This window comes from Hyla sarda, chromosome 1 (assembly GCF_029499605.1).
Source record: "Hyla sarda isolate aHylSar1 chromosome 1, aHylSar1.hap1, whole genome shotgun sequence".
NCBI classification, from domain to species: Eukaryota; Metazoa; Chordata; class Amphibia; order Anura; family Hylidae; genus Hyla; species Hyla sarda.
The window spans coordinates 46,567,452-46,586,738 of NC_079189.1; the positions used below are offsets into that span (position 1 = coordinate 46,567,452).

At 42.7% G+C, this 19,287-nt stretch overlaps 1 protein-coding gene across 2 annotated transcripts in view; it reads right to left on the minus strand.

Moving 5' to 3' along the window:
• LETM1 (leucine zipper and EF-hand containing transmembrane protein 1) overlaps positions 1-19,287 on the minus strand; it is an 85,491-nt gene that overhangs the window by 25,019 nt on the left and 41,185 nt on the right. For both annotated transcript variants that reach the window (XM_056554937.1, XM_056554938.1), the window contains exons 4-8: positions 18,346-18,489; positions 15,406-15,543; positions 8,641-8,844; positions 5,214-5,333; positions 2,273-2,404 (exon numbers count right to left, since the gene is read on the minus strand). In XM_056554937.1, the coding sequence (XP_056410912.1) occupies positions 2,273-2,404; positions 5,214-5,333; positions 8,641-8,844; positions 15,406-15,543; positions 18,346-18,489 (738 nt within the window). The remainder of the gene's footprint in view (positions 1-2,272; positions 2,405-5,213; positions 5,334-8,640; positions 8,845-15,405; positions 15,544-18,345; positions 18,490-19,287) is intronic.

Here is a 19,287-nt window from a genome sequence, read left to right on the forward strand (position 1 = left end):
CTCTGTTTACAACTGCATGTGCAGAGAGAAGAAAGATCAAAGCTCAGATAGTAAAATGAATGAGGGCATGCAGTAAGGCAGAGTGTCAGGAGTATGAGTACAGTGCTAGCTCCTGCCTGTCTGATTGAGCAGGGAGCAGTGCTGAGCTTGTCCGTGTCCCAGCTGCAGTCTGAGATTTAGGACTCTAGCATGAGTCTGAAAACAATAAAAAGGGCTTGCGGACCAGACTGGTAGGGAGACCTCTACTGGTCATTTTTTCAAAGTGGAAAATTAAATAGAAAGAAGAATATTTTTTTAATAACATGCAATTGGAAAGTTATTTTGCATACATTAATCTATAATATATCAAAAGGTCTTTTGATGAAAGGTACCCATTAAAAATTTGTAACAAAATAGTCTGATCAGTGCCCATTTGACTAATGAAACTGTATAGCTGACTGCGTACCTACAAGTATGTCCCAGTCTCACCTTCCCACCATAGTAAACTTCAACATCCCCCAGTACAGTTTTTTTTTCCCTCCAGTGCCTACAGGCATTGCAAAACTACAACTCCCAGCATGCCCGGACAGCCTTAGGCTGTCCGGGCATACTGGGAGTTGTAGTTTTGCAACAGCTGGAGACACACTACTTGGACATCACTGGCCCATAGTTTACAACCGCCCACAACAGTGGGTTGGAAGGCTGTCCGTGCATGCTGGGAGGCGTAGTTTTGCAACAGCTGGAGGCACACTGTTTGGAAAACACTGCCCCAGTGATTACAGCACAACAGTGGATTGGAACAAACTATATGTCCTCCCGCATAGACCCCAAATCACAAATCAAAGACCCCAGAACTGCTGCAAAACTTCAACTCCCAGCATGTCCAGTCAGATACAAAGGCATTCTGGGAATTGCAGTTTTTAGAACATCATAGTTACCAACATAGCACCTAGAAAGTTGATGACTCTGGGCAAACGCTATTGATCCATGGGCTCTAAGGACCCAACTCACACAGGTATAGACTCATATGATCAAGCGTTAGTACCGCAGACCGGTAGAATAAAGCATAATGTCCATACTTTTATACGGATGATAAATCCTTCATGTATTTATTCAATTCTTGACAATATATTCAGTATTCAGACATATGAGTGCCGTTATTCATAAAACAAGATGGAAAAAAGCATACCTGGGGAGTTGCAGTTTTGCAACAGCTGGAGCGCCACAGACTGGAAACCACTGCATGGTGATTAATAAAATGAATGGCATTCTAGCTTATACTGGGATCTCCCACTGACCAACTTATCAATAACCTAGTATTATTGGCATAAGACTTGTCATTTATAAAGCACAGTGAAAAATGTAAAAAATAAAAAAAAAAGCAAAACCCCAAAAAATTGGAAATGCGCCCACCCTCACAAAAATAAAAAAAATAAAAAATTTAAAACAAACAAATGAAATGAAATTCATTAATTTCAAATAAATAAAACTAAAGGAGTACTCCAGGATAAGAAAACGTATCCCCTATCCTGGGTTTCAGATCGGACGGACCCCCCGCGATCTCCCGTATGGGGCCCTCGGCTCTTTGCCGAAATAGCGCGTTTCGACCACCGCATGACACGGCAGCCGACACGCCCCCTTAATACATTTCTATGGCAGATGTGGAGGCTGCCCAATGCAGCGCCTTGGCTCTCCCATAGAGATGTATTGAGGGGGCGTGTCGCCTGCCGCATCATGCGGGGGTCGGGCACGTCCCCTTGCCGCTGACTACCGGGGCCTCGTACAGGAGATTGCGGGGGGACCCAGCGGTCAGACCCCCTACAATCTGAAACTTATCCCCTTTCCTTAGGCTAGTGGATAAGTTTTCCTATCCCGGAGTACTCCTTTAATTCATTATAAAAGGATTTTGACATCATAGTGACATGTCAGCAGTAGAGATAGGTTGAGGGTCCGGAATCAATAGAACAAACCTACACTGTTTGGTAAGCTGGGCCTATGTCTGAGACTTTCTATATAGAAGATGATCAGTGCCAAATGGAAAAGCATAGCCAAACGCCTTCGCCCATTCATATAATGGGTGGTCACCGCACTTCTAACCCCACTGATAAAAACTTGTATCATGTCACTATGTCATAGATCACAGTGACCGGTTAAAAGTTTATTAAAAATTTAACCTAAAAGGGGTTAAAAGAATGCCATTCAGTATATTGTGGCCGATGCTGAATGGGTGTCATGTGACTCGCGCGCGTACAGTGAGCATACATCTGCTGAGCCGGGAGGCTGGTGTACGTACCATGCTTTCGGGTAAAGTCTGGAGGGTTGTTTTGAGCTGATCAGCTGGTGAGAGTGTGTCCGGGAGATACAAAGCGCGAGACAATAGCAGCAATGATGTGGGAATTTCCTGATTCAAATGCAGCTCCAGCCACTGTAAGGGGGGAAAGGTCACATCCATTATATACATACATTATGGAAAACGTCACATCTCCGCCAAACCATACATACCTGGGTTTATTACTAAATAAATCTTATACAGTGATCCCTCAACTTACAATGGCCTCAACATACAATAGTTTCAACATACAATGGTCTTTTCTGGACCATCGTAAGTTGAAACCACACTCAACATACAATGATACAGACAGTCCAGATCTGTGAAACGTGTCAATGGCCGGAAGAACTGACCAATCAGAATGGGCATTCACTGGTAAAACCCCTGTATTACTGAAGCGTAGGCACTGACTGATGTCTAGTAGCGCCCCCTACAGTACAGGGAGGTATTACATGTTCTGTACACTTTACCTGTACCAGGGTTAGCTGCTCCTTTGGACACCAGGTGAGGGTGACTCCATGTAGCTTTATTCCATGTTACAGTACTGCGTGTACTGTACAGGACTCCGAAGCTCCTGTCCTCTACATAGACCAGTGTTTCCCAAGCAGGGTGCCCACAGCTGTTGCAAAACTACAACTCCCAGCATGCCCGGACAGCCTTTGGCTGTCCGGGCATGCTGGGAGTTGTAGTTTTGCAACAGCTGGAGGCTCCATTCTTGGGAAACACTGACATAGACAGTGATTACAGCTCCCAGCAGATCTTTCTTACTTTTATATGCAAGGATTTGCTTTATCTATATTAGTTATCTACTTATTTTTCTTTAATCCTCACTTTTTCCTATTTTTGGATGACATTTTGGTGCCTTTAGAACCAATTACCAGGTTTCCATAGAGTTCTGGTCTCAACATACAATGGTTTCAACATACAATGGTTGTCCTGGAACCAATAAATATTGTAACTTGATGGACCACTGTACATTAAAATGAGCCATCTCCATGTAAAAAAAAAAAAGAAAGGAATCTGGGAAAGTCTATATTACATTTTGGAAACAGACCAAACGTAATTAGACTACAGGCATGCTGTAGGACAATATTTCCCAAACAGGGTGCCTCCAGCTGTTGCAAAACTACAACTCCCAGCATGCCCGGACAGCCGTTGGCTGTCCGGGCATGCTGGGAGTAGTAGTTTTGCAACAGCTGCAGGCACCCTGGTAGGGAAACACTGCTGTAGAAACTCCGCTGGTGTCATTAATTTATGGAAACCTCTGCTCAGTCTGGGCACGTGGGTGGTCCCAGTTCTCTCTATACACTCTATACTCTCTATGGAGAGAGCTGTCAACTAGAGATGAGCGAACTTACAGTAAATTTGATTCGTCACGAACTTCTCGGCTCGGCGGTTGCTGACTTTTCCTGCATAAATTAGTTCAGCTTTCAGGTGCTCCCGTGGGCTGGAAAAGGTGGATACATTCCTAGGAAAGAGTCTCTCCTAGGACTGTATCCACCTTTTCCAGCCCACCGGAGCACCTGAAAGCTGAACTAATTTATGCAGGAAAAGTCATCAACTGCCGAGCCGAGAAGTTCGTGACGAATCAAATTTACTGTAAGTTCGCTCATCTCTACTGTCAACCACCGACAGGACGGCCCAATTCGCTGAAATTTATATGAATACATGACCCTGGAACTTTTCCCATAAATCTATATATCAATCTATAGTTCTATAATATTTAGGGCTCTAAAACAAGGCTAATGCCCTAAGCTGTTCTCTTTTGGCAAAAATAAATAAATAAATAAACTTATATAAATAAATAAAAAACACATGGGACAGGGATCCCTGGACATCAGCTGATGTAGCATTTATAAACCCATTCACTGGAAAAATGATCAATCCTTCTAGCTATAACCCTTTAGGATAAGTTCACACGGACAGATCCACAGCTTATTTTACGCTATGGATCCGCCGGCGATGGCCCATGTCAGGAACTGTCCAGAGCAGCATAGGTTTGCTATGGGGATTTTCTCCTGCTCTGGACAGTTCCTGATACGGACATCAGGTGTCAGCAGAGAGCACTGTGGACAAGACAAAAAAGAAATTCAAAAAAAATTAAGATTTTCCTCTGCAGCAAACAGCTGCTAAAAAGTACTGAAAGGATTCAGAATTTTTAAGTAATTTACAAATCTGTTTAACTTTCTGGCACCAGTTCATTAAAAAAAAAAAAGTTTGCCACCAGAGTACCCCTTTAAAAAATAGTCTCAACCACGGTTGGAAAAGAAGCCTCTAAACACAATGGTGGTGCGGCGAGCACTGCGAATGCAGGCTGTCAAGAGGTGCAGGTGAAGGGCAGTGACAACCCTGCCCAATGCCATTCTGGTTACCCATTGGCACTTGTTGCAGTAATTTAAGAATTGCCCTAAAACAAATTAGAATACCTTTACTAAACCAGCCCTATCTGTTGTTGTCGTTTACACATAAGAATCGGCAACGGTACATACAGGAGAATTGTGATATCTGACTGGAGCTGCTCTTCGGTAATGTAGCCCTCCATAAGGTACAGCAAACAGGTAGACGCAGCAGCACTCCAGCGTAGTGAAAATTGTGACTTTATTGTTCACCAAAAATGACAGCGACGTTTCAACCACCTCACGTGGCCGTCCTCAAGCAGACTGCTTGAGGACGGCCACATGAGGTGGTTGAAACGTCGCTGTCATTTTTGGTGAACAATAAAGTCACTATTTACGCTGGAGTGCTGCTGCGTCTACCTGTTTGCTGTATTGAATTGGGGCTTGAGGAGCAGAGCCCAACCACAGCTTGCACCCTCTTCCCGTCTACCTGTTTGAGTGCTGCTCCATCTGCTTTCCTCCATAAGGTAGCTATGTGATCACACATGTAGGTACAAGCGGTCTCTGACCTGTTTTAGTTGCTCTCTTAACCGTTCTTCCGTGACACCCAGTGCTCTCATCCCTCTGGCCCGACACGCTGCCTGCAGTTCTTTAACATTCAGAGAGTCAACACCTTCCTCTGCAATGAGCTGTCACCAAAAGAAAGAACAAAGCAACATAATCAACCAATTATCTATAGAAAGCACAGTAGGTATGAATAAAAATAATATTATTGATTTTTCTAATTATTTTTTTATGTATTATTCTTACAAATATTATAAAAAATTATTCCTTATTTTTGTAATTATTTGTATCAATAATAATGAATAATAACCACATTATTATTAATATTTATTATGTTAATTATTCTTTATTATTATTTATATTATTTGTTAATATTTTTATTATTTGTATTATTTTTATTGTTTATTATTTGTATTATTAAAATTATATTAATGATTAATAATACAGTTGAGCGAACTTGCCATAAATTGGCTGGTAGTGAACCTCGCAGCTCGGCTGTTGATTACTTTAGTCTGCGTAAATTAGTTCAGCTTTCCAAGGGCTCCAGTTGCCTGGAAAAGGTGGATACAGACCTAGGGGTCCTAAGACTGTCATCCCGGACTTTTCCAGGCAACCAGAGCCCTTGGAAAGCTGAACTAATTTACGCAGACTAAAGTAATCAACAGCCGAGCTGCGAGGTTCGCTACGAGCCAATTTACTGTAAGTTCGCTCAACTCTATTAATAAAATAATAATAATAATAATAAATAAAATAAATACATAATTCATAATAAATTAATAAATCATAATTAATAAATTAATCAATCATTCATAATTAGAGATGAGTGAACTTCCAGTAAATTTGATTTGTCACGAACTTCTCGGCTCGGCAGTTGATGACTTATCCTGCGTAAATTAGTTCAGCTTTCCGGTGCTCCGGTGGGCTGGAAAAGGTGGATACAATCCTAGGAAAGAGTCTCCTAGGACTCTAGGAAAAGTCTGCAGGAAAAGTCATCAACTGCCGAGCCGAGAAGTTCGTGACGAATCGAATTTACTGTAAGTTCGCTCATCTCTAATTGCAACCAAAAATAAAAAATAGGGATTACTTCCTGGTAAACTGTTTTTCAGGAACCCATAACAGCACCGCCTGGAAGGGATGTAGTCATCGGCACAAGGGGAAAAAAACAATAGCTTTCTGCCCATTTACACATCCTATATACCAGATAAAAGTGGGGGACAAGCTAGAATAAATATGGGTCCCTTAGCAGCTATGTATGGTGGACAGAGTGCACTTAGTTAGTATTACTATTAGAGATGAGCGAACTTACAGTAAATTTGATTCGTCACGAACTTCTCGGCTCGGCAGTTGATGTCTTTTCCTGCATAAATTAGTTCAGCTTTCCGGTGCTCCGGTGGGCTGGAAAAGGTGGATACAGTCTTAGGAGACTCTTTCCTAGGACTGTATCCACCTTTTCCAGCCCACCGGAGCACCTGAAAGCTGAACTAATTTATGCAGGAAAAGTCATCAACTGCCGAGCCGAGAAGTTTGTGACGAATCAAATTTACTATAAGTTCGCTCATCTCTAATCACTATAATAACCAGCATGTATTTAGATAGCAGTAACACGGCTGAGTGCTGGATACCATGATACATATCTATGAATATTTTCCAAACTGTGTGTCTGCAGCTATTGCAAAACTACAACTCCCAGCATGCCAGGACAGCCAAAGGCTGTCCGGGCATGTTGGGAGTTGTAGTTTTGAAACAGCTGAAGGCACCCTGGTGGGTTAACACTGGTGAGAGATATAATAGAGACAAAGATCTTTTTCTAAACCGGAAAACAATGTATCTGTATACCGTATACTGTATACCGTATACTGTATACCGTATACCATATACTGTATCTGTATACTGTATACTCTGGTGTATACTGTATCTGTATACTGTATACTCTGGTGTATACTGTATCTGTATACCGTATACTGTATCCCGTATACTGTATCTGTATACTGTATACTCTGGTTTATACTGTATCTGTATACTGTATACTCTGGTGTATACTCTGGTGTATACTGTATCTGTATACTGTATACTCTGGTGTATACTGTATCTGTATACCGTATACTGTATCCCGTATACTGTATCTGTATACTGTATACTCTGGTTTATACTGTATCTGTATACTGTATACTCTGGTGTATACTCTGGTGTATACTGTATCTGTATACTCTGGTGTATACTGTATCTGTATACCGTATACTGTATCCCGTATACTCTGGTGTATACTGTATCTGTATACTGTATACTCTGGTGTATAACCTCCATCTGAATGAAACTTTCTAATAAAGCCCTTGAGAATTTCCCAAGGAAATCAGCATGAGACACTATCTAGGATGATTAGTATTCTGTTGTACTGAACTTATAAACCATGGACACAACCTTACTTCAGTAATCTGCAATCTGCTGTTGCAAAACTACAACTCCCAGTATGCCATGAGGGTTTAAAGAGTACCTCTCATGATTTTGTTAAATTGTATAATCCTCCCAGTTCACTGCCCCCATCATGACAAACCACCCCCCGACTTTATTTTTATTATTTGTTAGTTTTCTATGTGTCAGTTATTAATGTCCCCCATCTCCCGCACTCCGGTGTACATCAACGGATGTCTTAGGTTAAAGCTCTAGCGTCACATGACTGCCACAGCCAATCGTCAGCCTCGGTATAACGCTCTGCACTGTTGAGTATGGTGCGTCACCAGAGAGGTCGCCGATTGGATGCATCGGTCACCTGACATCTGCTGCTTTAGAAACACCGAAGTGCCGACCACAGGCAGTGCTGACATATAGGCAGAGGTAAGTAACACACATATACATTATATATATCCAATATACATTATTATATATATATATTTAGTTATTTATTTTTAAAGGATGGGGAATGTGCTCTGGACAAGTAGAGAGACACCTAGTGGCAGCTTTTTTAAACACAAATAAAACATAGAAAACTTTTATTTAATTTTTTACAAAGTACATTTGAAAGATTTTTTTTTATTTACCATAAGGAGTGCAATAGCAAAAATTTGTTTTAATGAGAGTCCCCATTTAACACTGTGAAGTCATGCTTGGTCCAGTAGTTCCACAACAGGCTGGAGTGAGGTCACAGGTCACTGATACATTCCCTGCTGCCATTATCAATACCTCTGGAACATGTGAATTCAGTAGGGAAGGTACTGCCAGATATCTCTGGTGTTGACTGTATCCAGGGGAAAACCAAGAATTTGGCAGTCTGATATACAGCCTGCTGAATCCTTGTATGCACCATGGTATATGTTGGAGGTATTCAGGCAGCCACTACAGACCTAGTGGAAGCTGTCATATCCAGCAGTATCCTCTGCAACAGAGCAATGAGGAATAGAATTAAAACACTTATAAATAGGGAATCTATCAACGTACCTTGTCATCTGCCTTAATAGACCTCAGCTTCATAGTCAGCTGAAAGCGAAGGAAGTTATTTGTCCCAATGGACTGCTGCTCCAGGAGTTTACACAGAGCCACGAGCTGAGGTCTGGTCAGGTTATCGAGGGTCAGCTCGTCCTCAAACAGCTTGGAGAAGCGGACAATCTCCTCATTGCTGGGCCTCTCACCGGAGCTCCGGATCTGTAGGTGAACCAAGGATTTTTCGTTACACCATTGTACCCTTAGGAATGCCAGTCATAGGAGAAATGATTGAATGCCCACTTATCCAGGCAGCGCCTTAGACAGGTCAAGGGCTAGGCCAGTGTTTCCCAAACAGGATGTCTCCAGCTGTTGCAAAACTACTAAACTCCTAGCATGTCTGGACAGCCAAAAGTTGTAGGTTAGCAACAGCTGGAGGCACCCTGGTTGGGAAAAACTGGGCGAGGCAGAATTGTACTTGTAACAATTGTAACAGGTGCAAACACAGACATTAAAAAAAATGTAAAACTCTAGAAATAAATTCATAAATGCCACTGGCCACTTCATTCCCCAATTTACTATGCCAACCATAGTGGCATAGATCCCGGTGGTGAAATCTCTCTATAGCCGCATATTAGATGGTGGTCCTCCTGACATGTTTTCAGCAGTCTGATCTACCTTATGCCAGACATTTATAGTTGGGCTTGGAAATTTTGTTTAGAATCTAGTGGCCAGCAAAAAAAAAGTTAGAAGTCAGGATGTCACACGTCATGTAATGTGACGTCACGACAGGAAACCTTATATGATCAGTCATTAGTGTCCCCTCATCTATTCCTGTGTGTCTCTTATTAATGTCCTCTCATCTCCCCTGCATGTCTCCCCCCCGTGTGTCAGTTTTTCATGTTCCTTCATTCACCTCCCCCCTTGTGTCACTAATTAAGGACCCCTCATACCCCCCATGTGTCAGTTATTAATGTCCCCCATCTCCCGCGCTCCGGTGTACATCAACGGATGTCTTAGGTTAAAGCTCTGGCATCACATGACTGCCACAGCCAATCGTCAGCCTCGGTATAACGCTCTGCACTGTTGAGTATGGTGCGTCACCAGAGAGGTCGCCGATTGGCTGCATCGGTCACCTGACCTCTGCTGCTTTAGAAACACCGAAGTGCCGACCACAGGCAGTGCTGACATATAGGCAGAGGTAAGTAACACACATATACATTATATATATCCAATATACATTATTATATATATATATATTTAGTTATTTATTTTTAAAGGATGACAACCCCTTCTGGAAAGGGCAGACAAAAACCTGGCCGCCACCATGAAATTCTTTGTCACCGTGGTAACCTGCTGCCCGGCATTTCTCAAGCCCTTGTCTATAGGATTAGAATCTGGGGCCTGTGAAGACCACAAAGCAAGAAAAACTCATAATGTTCCTGGAACCAATAGATGGCTATAGGACCCTTGTGGCACAATGCTCTGTCCTGCTTATAGTGTGCTTCCCCCATAGGGTAAACAGCTGCTTATAAGGAGGACCATGGTCACCCGCAATAATTAGATAATTCCTACGGTCAAAACATCCCTAAACAGGTATCAGAGGACCCAAGAAGTGACAAGAAAACATTCCCCATACCAATATACAGTGGTCCCTCAACAATTGGTTCCAGGCGGACCATCGTTTTTTGAAAGCTTCCAATGATATGCTCAATGATACTCACATGTCCCCACCGCTCCGGCCCGTAAGTTCGCCACTCCTCTGATGCCGTATCACTACGTCACCGCTGCCCTGCACCGTCGCTCTCCATCGCCGTCATCACTTCGTGATGACAGGGACAGAGAGCGACGGCGCAGGGCAGCGGCGAACTCACGGGACATGTATCATTGAATGGGGCACATTAACCCCTTAAGGACTCAGCCCATTTGGGCGTTAAGGACTCAGACAATTTTATTTTTATGTTTTCATTTTTTCCTCCTCGCCTTCAAAAAATCATAACTCTTATATTTTCATCCACAGACTAGTATGAAAGCTTGTTTTTTGCGCGACCAGTTGTCCGTTGTAATGCCATCACTCACTTTACCATAAAATGTATGGTGCAACCAAAAAAATACTATTTGTGTGGGGAAATTGAAAAGAAAATCGCAATTTTGCAAATTTTGGAAGGTTTCGTTTTCACACCGTACAAATTTATGGTAAAAATGACATGTGTTCTTTATTCTTTGGGTCAATACGATTAAAATGATACCCATGATAACATACTTTTCTATTACTGTTGTGCTTAAAAAAAATATCGCAAACTGTTTAACCAAATTAGTACGTTTAAAGGGGTATTCCAGGATTTTTTTTTATTTGACTATACTGCAGGGGCTGTAAAGTTAGTGTAGTTCATAATATAGTGTCTGTACCTGTGTGTGACTGTTTTCTCACAATTCTTCTGGGATTTTCACCCCAATATTTATTTTTAATTTTATTTATTTATTTATTTATTTTTTTTACACTTTTTGGGGGTGAAAGAGAAAATGGGACAATTTACGTTTTTATTGAGGGAGAGGGGTTTTGCACTTTTTAATTTTTACACTTTAATAGTCCCCATAATCATTCAATTTCCAATACTGTTCAGTGATATGCATAGGACTTAGCACTGATCAGTATTATTGGTCATCTTCTTCTCTGGTCTGCTCGATCGCAGACCAGAGCAGAAGACCTGTGGAAGGCAGCGGAGTCAGGTGAGGGGATCTCCGTCTGCCGTTCTGGATGATTGTATCACTGCGGCCGTTCCGATCATCCATTTTAGTGACCGCATTGCCGCAGATGCCGTGATCCGTATTGATCACGGCATCTGAGGGGTTAATGGCAGACATCAGCGCGATCGCGGATGTCCGCCATTATCGGCGGGTTCCTGGTTGCTATCAGCAGCCGTGACCTGCAGCGCATGACCCGAGCATCACTCCGATGCTCGCAGTTATGTATAGGACGTAAATGTACGTCCTGGTGCGTTAAGTACAAGCTCACCAGGACGTACATTTACGTCTGGCGTCGTTAAGGGATTAAACAGCTATCTGGCGGCAGCTTAAGCAGTCAGCGCTGCTGGATAGCCGTTCTTGCGATGGCACTGACACAAAGAAGCATTGTAGGTTGAAACGATCGTATGTCGGGGGACCACTGTAACTCCTTCACCAGCCTGACCTGTGGACACCAAACAGGAGGGGTGAATTGTTTCATGCTGTTTGTGCCAAATACTGACCCCTCCCATCAGCATGGTGCAATGGAGATCTGCAGTGTTATCTTTCTGTTTCCTTGGAGGCACTGGTCACCTGCTTTTATAGCCCATCTCTACTAAGGACTCAGAGTTGTGTATCCCAACACAGACACCAGAGCTGTACTCAGCTGCAGCTCATTGGCAATGTACTGCTATGACCAGGTTACTGAACGTACAGGAATGGTCGGTGAACAATATCAGCAGTGGACACTGATGAATTAAAGGAGTATTCCAGGAAATTTAAAACATTTTTTTTTATATCAACTGGCTCCAGAAAGTTAAAACAGATTTGTAAATTACTTCTATTAAAAAAATCTTAATCCTTACAATAATTAATAGCTGCTGAAGTTGTTTTTCTGTCTGGCAACAGTGCTCTCTGCTGACATCTCTGCTTGTCTCAGGAACTGCACAGAGTAGAAGAGGTTTGCTATGGGGATTTGCGACAGATCCCGAGACACGTGTCATCAGAGAGCACTTAGACAGAAGAGAACAACTCAACTTCAGCAGCTCATAAGTACTGAAAGGATTAGGATTTTTAAATAGAAGTCATTTACAAACCTGTTTAAAGGGGTACTCCGCACCCCTAGACATCTTATCCCCTATCCAAAGGTTTGGGGATAAGATGTCAGATCGCCGGGGTCCCGGTGCTGGGGACCCCCGGGATCTCGGCTGCAGCACCCACCTGTACGGCTTCCACCTCACACCTGCAGTGCTGGAGGCTTCGGATCCCAACCACAATGGCGGACGAGCGTGCTGTCATGACTCCTCCCCGTGTGACTTCACGCCCCGCCCCCTCAATGCAAGTCTATGGGAGGGGGCGTGACGGACCTCCCATAGACTTGCATTGAGGGGGCAGGGTGTGACGTCACGCTCGTCCGCCATTGTGGTCAGTTTCCGAAGCCTCCAGCACTGCAGGTGTGAGGTGGAAGCCGTACAGGTGGGTGCTGCAGCAGAGATCCCGGGGGTCCCCAGCAGCAGGACCCCGGCGATCTGACATCTTATCCCCTAACCTTTGGATAGGGGATAAGATGTCTAGGGGTGCGGAGTACCCCTTAATGACTACTAGAGAGTTGTGTTTTCCAACACAGACACCAGTGCTGTATTCAGCTGCAGCTCATTGGCAATGTACTATGACCAGGTTACTGAACATACAGGAATGGTTGGTGAACAATATCAGCAGTGGACACTGATGAATTAAAGGGGTATTCCAGGAAATTAAAAAAAAAAAAAAAAATGTTTATATCAACTGGCTCCAGAAAGTTAACCAGATTTGTAAATTACTTCTATTAAAAAATCTTAATCCTTCCAATAATTATCAGCTGCTGAAGTTGAGTTGTTCTTTTCGGTCTGGCAACAGTGCTCTCTGCTGACATCTCTGCTTGTCTCGGGAACTGCACAGAGTAGAAGAAGTTTGCTATGGGGATTTGCGACAGTTCCCGAGACACGTGTCATCAGAGAGCACTTAGACAGAAAAGAACAACTCAACTTCAGCAGCTCATAAGTACTGAAAGGATTAAGATTTTTTTTAAATAGAAGTAATTTACAAATCTGTTTAACTTTCTGGAGCCAGTTGATAACCCCTTTAAAAAAAAAAAAACTAAACAAAAAAACTTAAAGACTGACTGGTTAATAGGATGTGGTTACGTAAAGTATCACCTGAGGCTGAACTTTTAGTCAGGTTCTAGTTCCCTGGAAATCATTTATAACCTTAAGGCCAAAAGGACATTGTGGGGAATAAAAGAAGCCTGTAGTCAGTGACTTATCTCTCACCTGTGGTACACTGACCTGTCACTGGTAAGTAGGAGATTACTAGGAGCGCTGAGCTGGGTGTGGACCGACAAGTGTTATCTTTATATCCTTATGTGTTTTATATAGAGCAGCTGAAGGCCAAACGCTCATTCAATCGACAGCTATTTATTCAGGCCCCCCCATACATATCAGAGTTCTGCTTCCATCGCTGGTTGGCAAGAAATAAAAAATATATATGTTTTCCAAATAGTGTGCCTCCAGCTGTTGCAAAACTACAACTCCCAGCATGCCCGGACAGCCGAAGGCTGTCCGGGCATGCTGGGAGTTGTAGTTTTGCAACAGCTGGAGACACACAGTATGGAAGACACTCATGTACACATTTAATATTGCATTGAAGTTGGCAGCAGCCTTATTTTTAGTGACATATTGTGCAGCGGGGGGGGGGGGGGGGGGTCTAAGGTTACGTTCACACGTATAGGATCCTGCGCAGGTTTGATGCGCAAGATTTGTGTTAGAAGTTGTGCTCAGTCATTCAATTAACTTTTTTTTTTTAGATCAACTGGTTCCAGAAAGTTAAACAGATTTGTAAATTACTTCTATAAAAAAATCGTAATCCTTTCAGTACTTATGAGCTTCTGAAGTTAAGGTTGTTCTTTTCTGTCTAAGTAATCTCTGATGATACGCGTCTCGGGAAACGCCCAGTTTAGAAGCAAATTCCCATAGCAAACCTCTTCTAAACTGGGCGTTTCCCGAGACACATGTCATCAGAGAACACAGACAGAAAAGAACAACCTTAACTTCAGAAGCTCACAAGAACTGAAAGGATTAAGACTTTTTAATAGAAGTAATTTACAAATCTGTTTAACTTTCTGGAGCCAGTTGATATATAAAAAAAAGTTTTTTCCTGGATAACCCCTTTAAACCATATGCTTTTGAATTTAGATGTACGGTTTTAATCAGTGTTTGCAAAGAAAAAGGTATACTTTTTTTTCCCTTTCATTAAAGGGGTACTCTGGTGGAAAACATTTCTTTTTTTAAATCAACTGGTGCCAGAAGGTTAAACAGATTTGAAAATGACTTCTATTAGAAAATCTTAATTCTTCCAGTACTTTTTAGCAGCTGTTGCTACAGAGGAAATTATTTTCCTTTAGTTTTTTTTGTTTTGTCCACAGTGCTCTCTGCTGACACCTCTGTCCGTGTCAGGAACTGTCCAGAGCAGGAGAAAGTATCCATTGCAAACCTATCCTGCTCTGGACAGTTCTTGACACGGACAGAGGTGTCAGCATAGAGCACTGTGGACAAGACAAAAAGAAAATTCAAAAAGAAAAGAATTTCCTCTGTAGTATACAGCTGCTAAAACTTACTGGAAGGGTAAAGATTATGTAATAGAAGTATAATTTATAAATCTGTTTAACTTTCTGGCACTGGTTGATAAAAAAAAAAAAAAAAAAAAAAAAAAAAGTTTTCCACCGGAGTACCCCTTCAAAACTTTCTTGCAATAAAGTTCAGATTGGAATTTCAATAAAACAATCTGAACTTTATTGCAAGAAAGTTTTAAAAGGGGTACTCCGGTGGAAAACTTTTTTTTTTAATCAACTGGTGCCAGAAAGTTAAACAGATTTATAAATTATACTTCTCTTACGAAATTCCAAGGACAGTAGGTGTGGTTTTCCATGTGCAAGGAAATAAAAGGTATCCAAAATCCGCATGCCACTGTAGACCCATACGTTTTTAGTGACTTCGTCTACGGTTTTTAAGTCATAAGTCATACCTTCTGAAAAAAAGAGGAAAATTCAGCGGTGACGTTTCCTTTGGCTGCTTTGTTCCTTAGGGCCATCTCCTCGATGGTGTCCTGCAAGAACTTGGCCAATTCCAGCTTCACTCTCAGCTCCTTCTTCAACCTTTCCTCCTGAAGCGCAAAGAATAAACGCACAGATATAACAGCACAGCATTTGATCTGTAAACTCTCCTATCCTGATATCTAAATTTGGGAATTCCTTGTTATCCCACTACATCGTCTTCAGTACATGGGCAGCACTGGGGTCCAGCCACACATTGTAGAACAACGCTACATAAGAATGTACATGCAAAGAATCTTTTCTTACAGCTTTGCGTTGTGTTGTTCCTCTGTTATTTCTCCTGGAATTGATCGATTACATTGAAAACTGGGGGTTCCTGTTCGCCTTTTCTATAGGCATGCAAATAATAGTTGTGTCTTTTGTAGAAAAAAGCAGCAATGTTTTTTTCCACCTGCAATTTTCTATCCAAACTGCTGACGCTGTTAGATGGCTGTTAGGGACTGTAATGCCTCCTCCTCCTCCCTGCTTGATTGACAGTCAGCTGGAAGATGAGCCCTGTTTACAAATCACACACCTGCCCACAATTTGTATGCACAGCGCAGGAAAGAGATATAGAAACAGGGCTCGGCTTCCAGGTGAATGTCAATCAAGCAGGGACAGGGAAGGGAAAAGGAACGAAGAAGTAGGGCTGGGCGGTATGGCCAAATATGTGTATCGTGGTATTTTTGTAACTTATGGCGGTTCCACGGTTTATAACGGTATCCCCCCCCCCCCCCAAATAAATTATTAGCCCAGCGCTGAGTCACCCGCAAGCGCTGCACTCTTCGCCGTCCTGTTTGTTGCGCCCGCCGCCGCTGACACTCTATACTGTATCCCTATGCCCGAGCTGCAAAAGGTAAACAAAAAGCCGTCAGCCTATCACCGGCCGCAGCGATGTTCCGCCTCGGCCGGTGATAGGCCGAGCCCACTGTCATGTAAAAAGCCGACAGTGGGCTCAACCTATCACCGGCCGAAGCGGACCATTGCTGCAGTCGGTGATAGGCTGACGGCTGTCCGACATGCCATTCCCTAGGAAGCTGGTCCGGACCGACGGGGAAGGAGAGTTAAAGTTTATTATGTTTACCTTTTGCAGCCCGGGAATAGGGATACAGTATAGAGCAGTGGTCTTCAACCTGCGGACCTCCAGATGTTTCAAAACTACAACTCCCAGCATGCCCGGACAGCCAACGGCTGTCCGAGCATGCTGGGAGTTGTAGTTTTGCAACATCTGGAGGTTGAAGACCACTGGTATAGAGTGTCAGCGCTGGGTAGCGGTTGCGGGTGACATGTGAGTAGTACCCCGATGGGGACGGAGCAGAGCTGGGCAGATAATTAATTGGGGGGAGAGAAGCAGAACAGCACTCGCAGGTCACATATGATTAGTTCCCCGATGTGGGGACAGCGCAGCGCTGGGCTGATAATTCATTCATTCCCGAGGGGGAGGGGCCAAACCGGTATTGCGGTATGGGTTAAAATTCATATCGTGCAGCAAAAAAATTTCGGTATTCGGTATGAACCGACTACAGACATAACTGTATTGGGTAATAAAGGAAAACACTTCTTAGTCCTCAGTGTCTTATCATCAATAATGAGTGTGCAATAGACATTCGACACTATGTCATATAAAAGACTGCCAGCTGGTATGATATAATTGGCTATTTAATATAAAAATATGAAAATAGATATGCAATATCTGGAAATCTGCCCCCACAGTGGTTAATAGGCTGACTCCAGAATACCAATATCAGTATATAGATATGATAAGTACAAATAGAATGCAATTACTAAAAATGCAATTATTAAAAATTCAGTCCACCTGCTATGAAAAATAATCCCTCAAAACTGGAAGACCTATAGAAAAAATATATTTTAGTTCAGTTCAATTTATCCTGTAAACAAATGTATCTGATCCAATAGATGTAACTATTCCTGTAACGTAATATTCATATGGCCACGAAAAATAAATCCAAATTCAAATCTGTGAAATGAAATGATATCCAATCTATAGAAACATGTCCAGATTCAGCGATCCTGTCAGAAGGAAAATTTGGCACTTCGTGCCACTCACATGTCTCTATAGATTGGAGATAATTTCATTTCACAGATTTGAATTTGGATTTATTTTTCGTGGCCATTTGAATATTACTTTACAGGAATAGTTACATCTATTGGATCAGATACATTTGTTTACAGGATAAATTGAACTGAACTAAAATATCACACACCTAATCTTGCAATAATCTATTTGGGACAATATAACATTCATTTTGACTATTTTTTCTATAGGTCATCCAGTTTGAGTAATTATTTTTCATAGCAGGTGGACTGAATTTTTAGTAATTGCATTTTTAGTAATTGCATTCTATTTGTACTTATCATATCTATATACTGATATTGGTATTCTGGAGTCAGCCTATTAACCACAAGGGCCCTGTGGGGGCAGATTTCCAGATATTGCATATCCATTTATTTTCATATTTTTATATTAAATAGCCAATTATATCATACCAGCTGGCAGTCTTTTATATGACATAGTGTCGAATGTCTATTGCACACTCATTATTGATGATAAGACACTGAGGACTAAGAAGTGTTTTCCTTGATTCAATTTTGTATTTTTAACCCTTGAGTGAGGGTCACTTAGTTAACCTCGTGCCTTTTGCTGTGAGCTCCACTTGCCCTTTTCCATTTTATATTTGGTAATAACCTGGGTACTTTACAATAAATCTACCGCAGCTTCTGATTTTAATTGCAGAAAGCGTAGCTGTGGTCTGTTGGCACCTGGCGGCAGACAGTGCCCTCCACCACCTTCTATACCTACACCCCTGTATCTACATGTCAGTGCCGCACAGTCCTCCACATCACATGCATACCTTCTTTGAAGTGGTCTCAAATGTGGAAGGAAGCATATTGGGAAACAGCTTCAATACAACTGGAAGCAGGAACTCCATGAAGGGAACGATGATGAAGACGAGGAAGGGCACCAGGCGGAAGAGGTCAGCGCATATCCTCAGGAACTGCAAGAGACAAGCGCAGATAATAAAGACTTGTATGAGTGACGACACCACAATCCTATCTGCTGTGACGGATCATTAGAAACGCTGTGCGAAAACGGAAGAATGGGCCCTAACAAGTTTCGTTTTTACACCACGTTGGGAAAATGAAGTGTAAAAGGGAGATTTTATTTATTTATTTTTGTATTAGAAACAAAGTCACGTTTTCTATTCATGAAGTACCGTATTTTTCGCCATATAAGACGCTTCGGCACATAAGATAAACACAAATTTTAAAGGGTGAAAATCTAGAAAAAAAAATTCAGAACCAAATGCAATGTAAAGTATAGGACAGTGGTCTTCAACCTGCGGACCTCCAGATGTTGCAGAACTACAACTCCCAGCATGCCCGGACAGCCGTTGGCTGTCCGGGCATGCTGGGAGTTGTAGTTTTGCAACCTCTGGAGGTCTGCAGGTTGAAGACCACTGGTATAGGAGGTAATACTCACGTGTCCCCGCCGCTCCGGACAGTCACCGCTGCCCTGGATGTCGCCCTCCATCGCTGTCGCCGCGTACCCAGGGTGTCCCCATTGCTCCGGAACGTCTCTGCTGCCCGGTATCCTCGCTCTCCGTCGCCGCCATCACGTCGCTACGCATGCCGCTCCTATTGAATGACGGGACGGCGTGCGCAATGACGTGATGACGACGAAGGAGAGCGCCGGCCATGCAGGGGATCCTGGCACAGAGCAGACACCGAGGAGGCAGGTAAGGTCCCTCCCGGTGTCCTGTAAGCTGTTCGGGACGCCGCTCTTTCACAGCGGC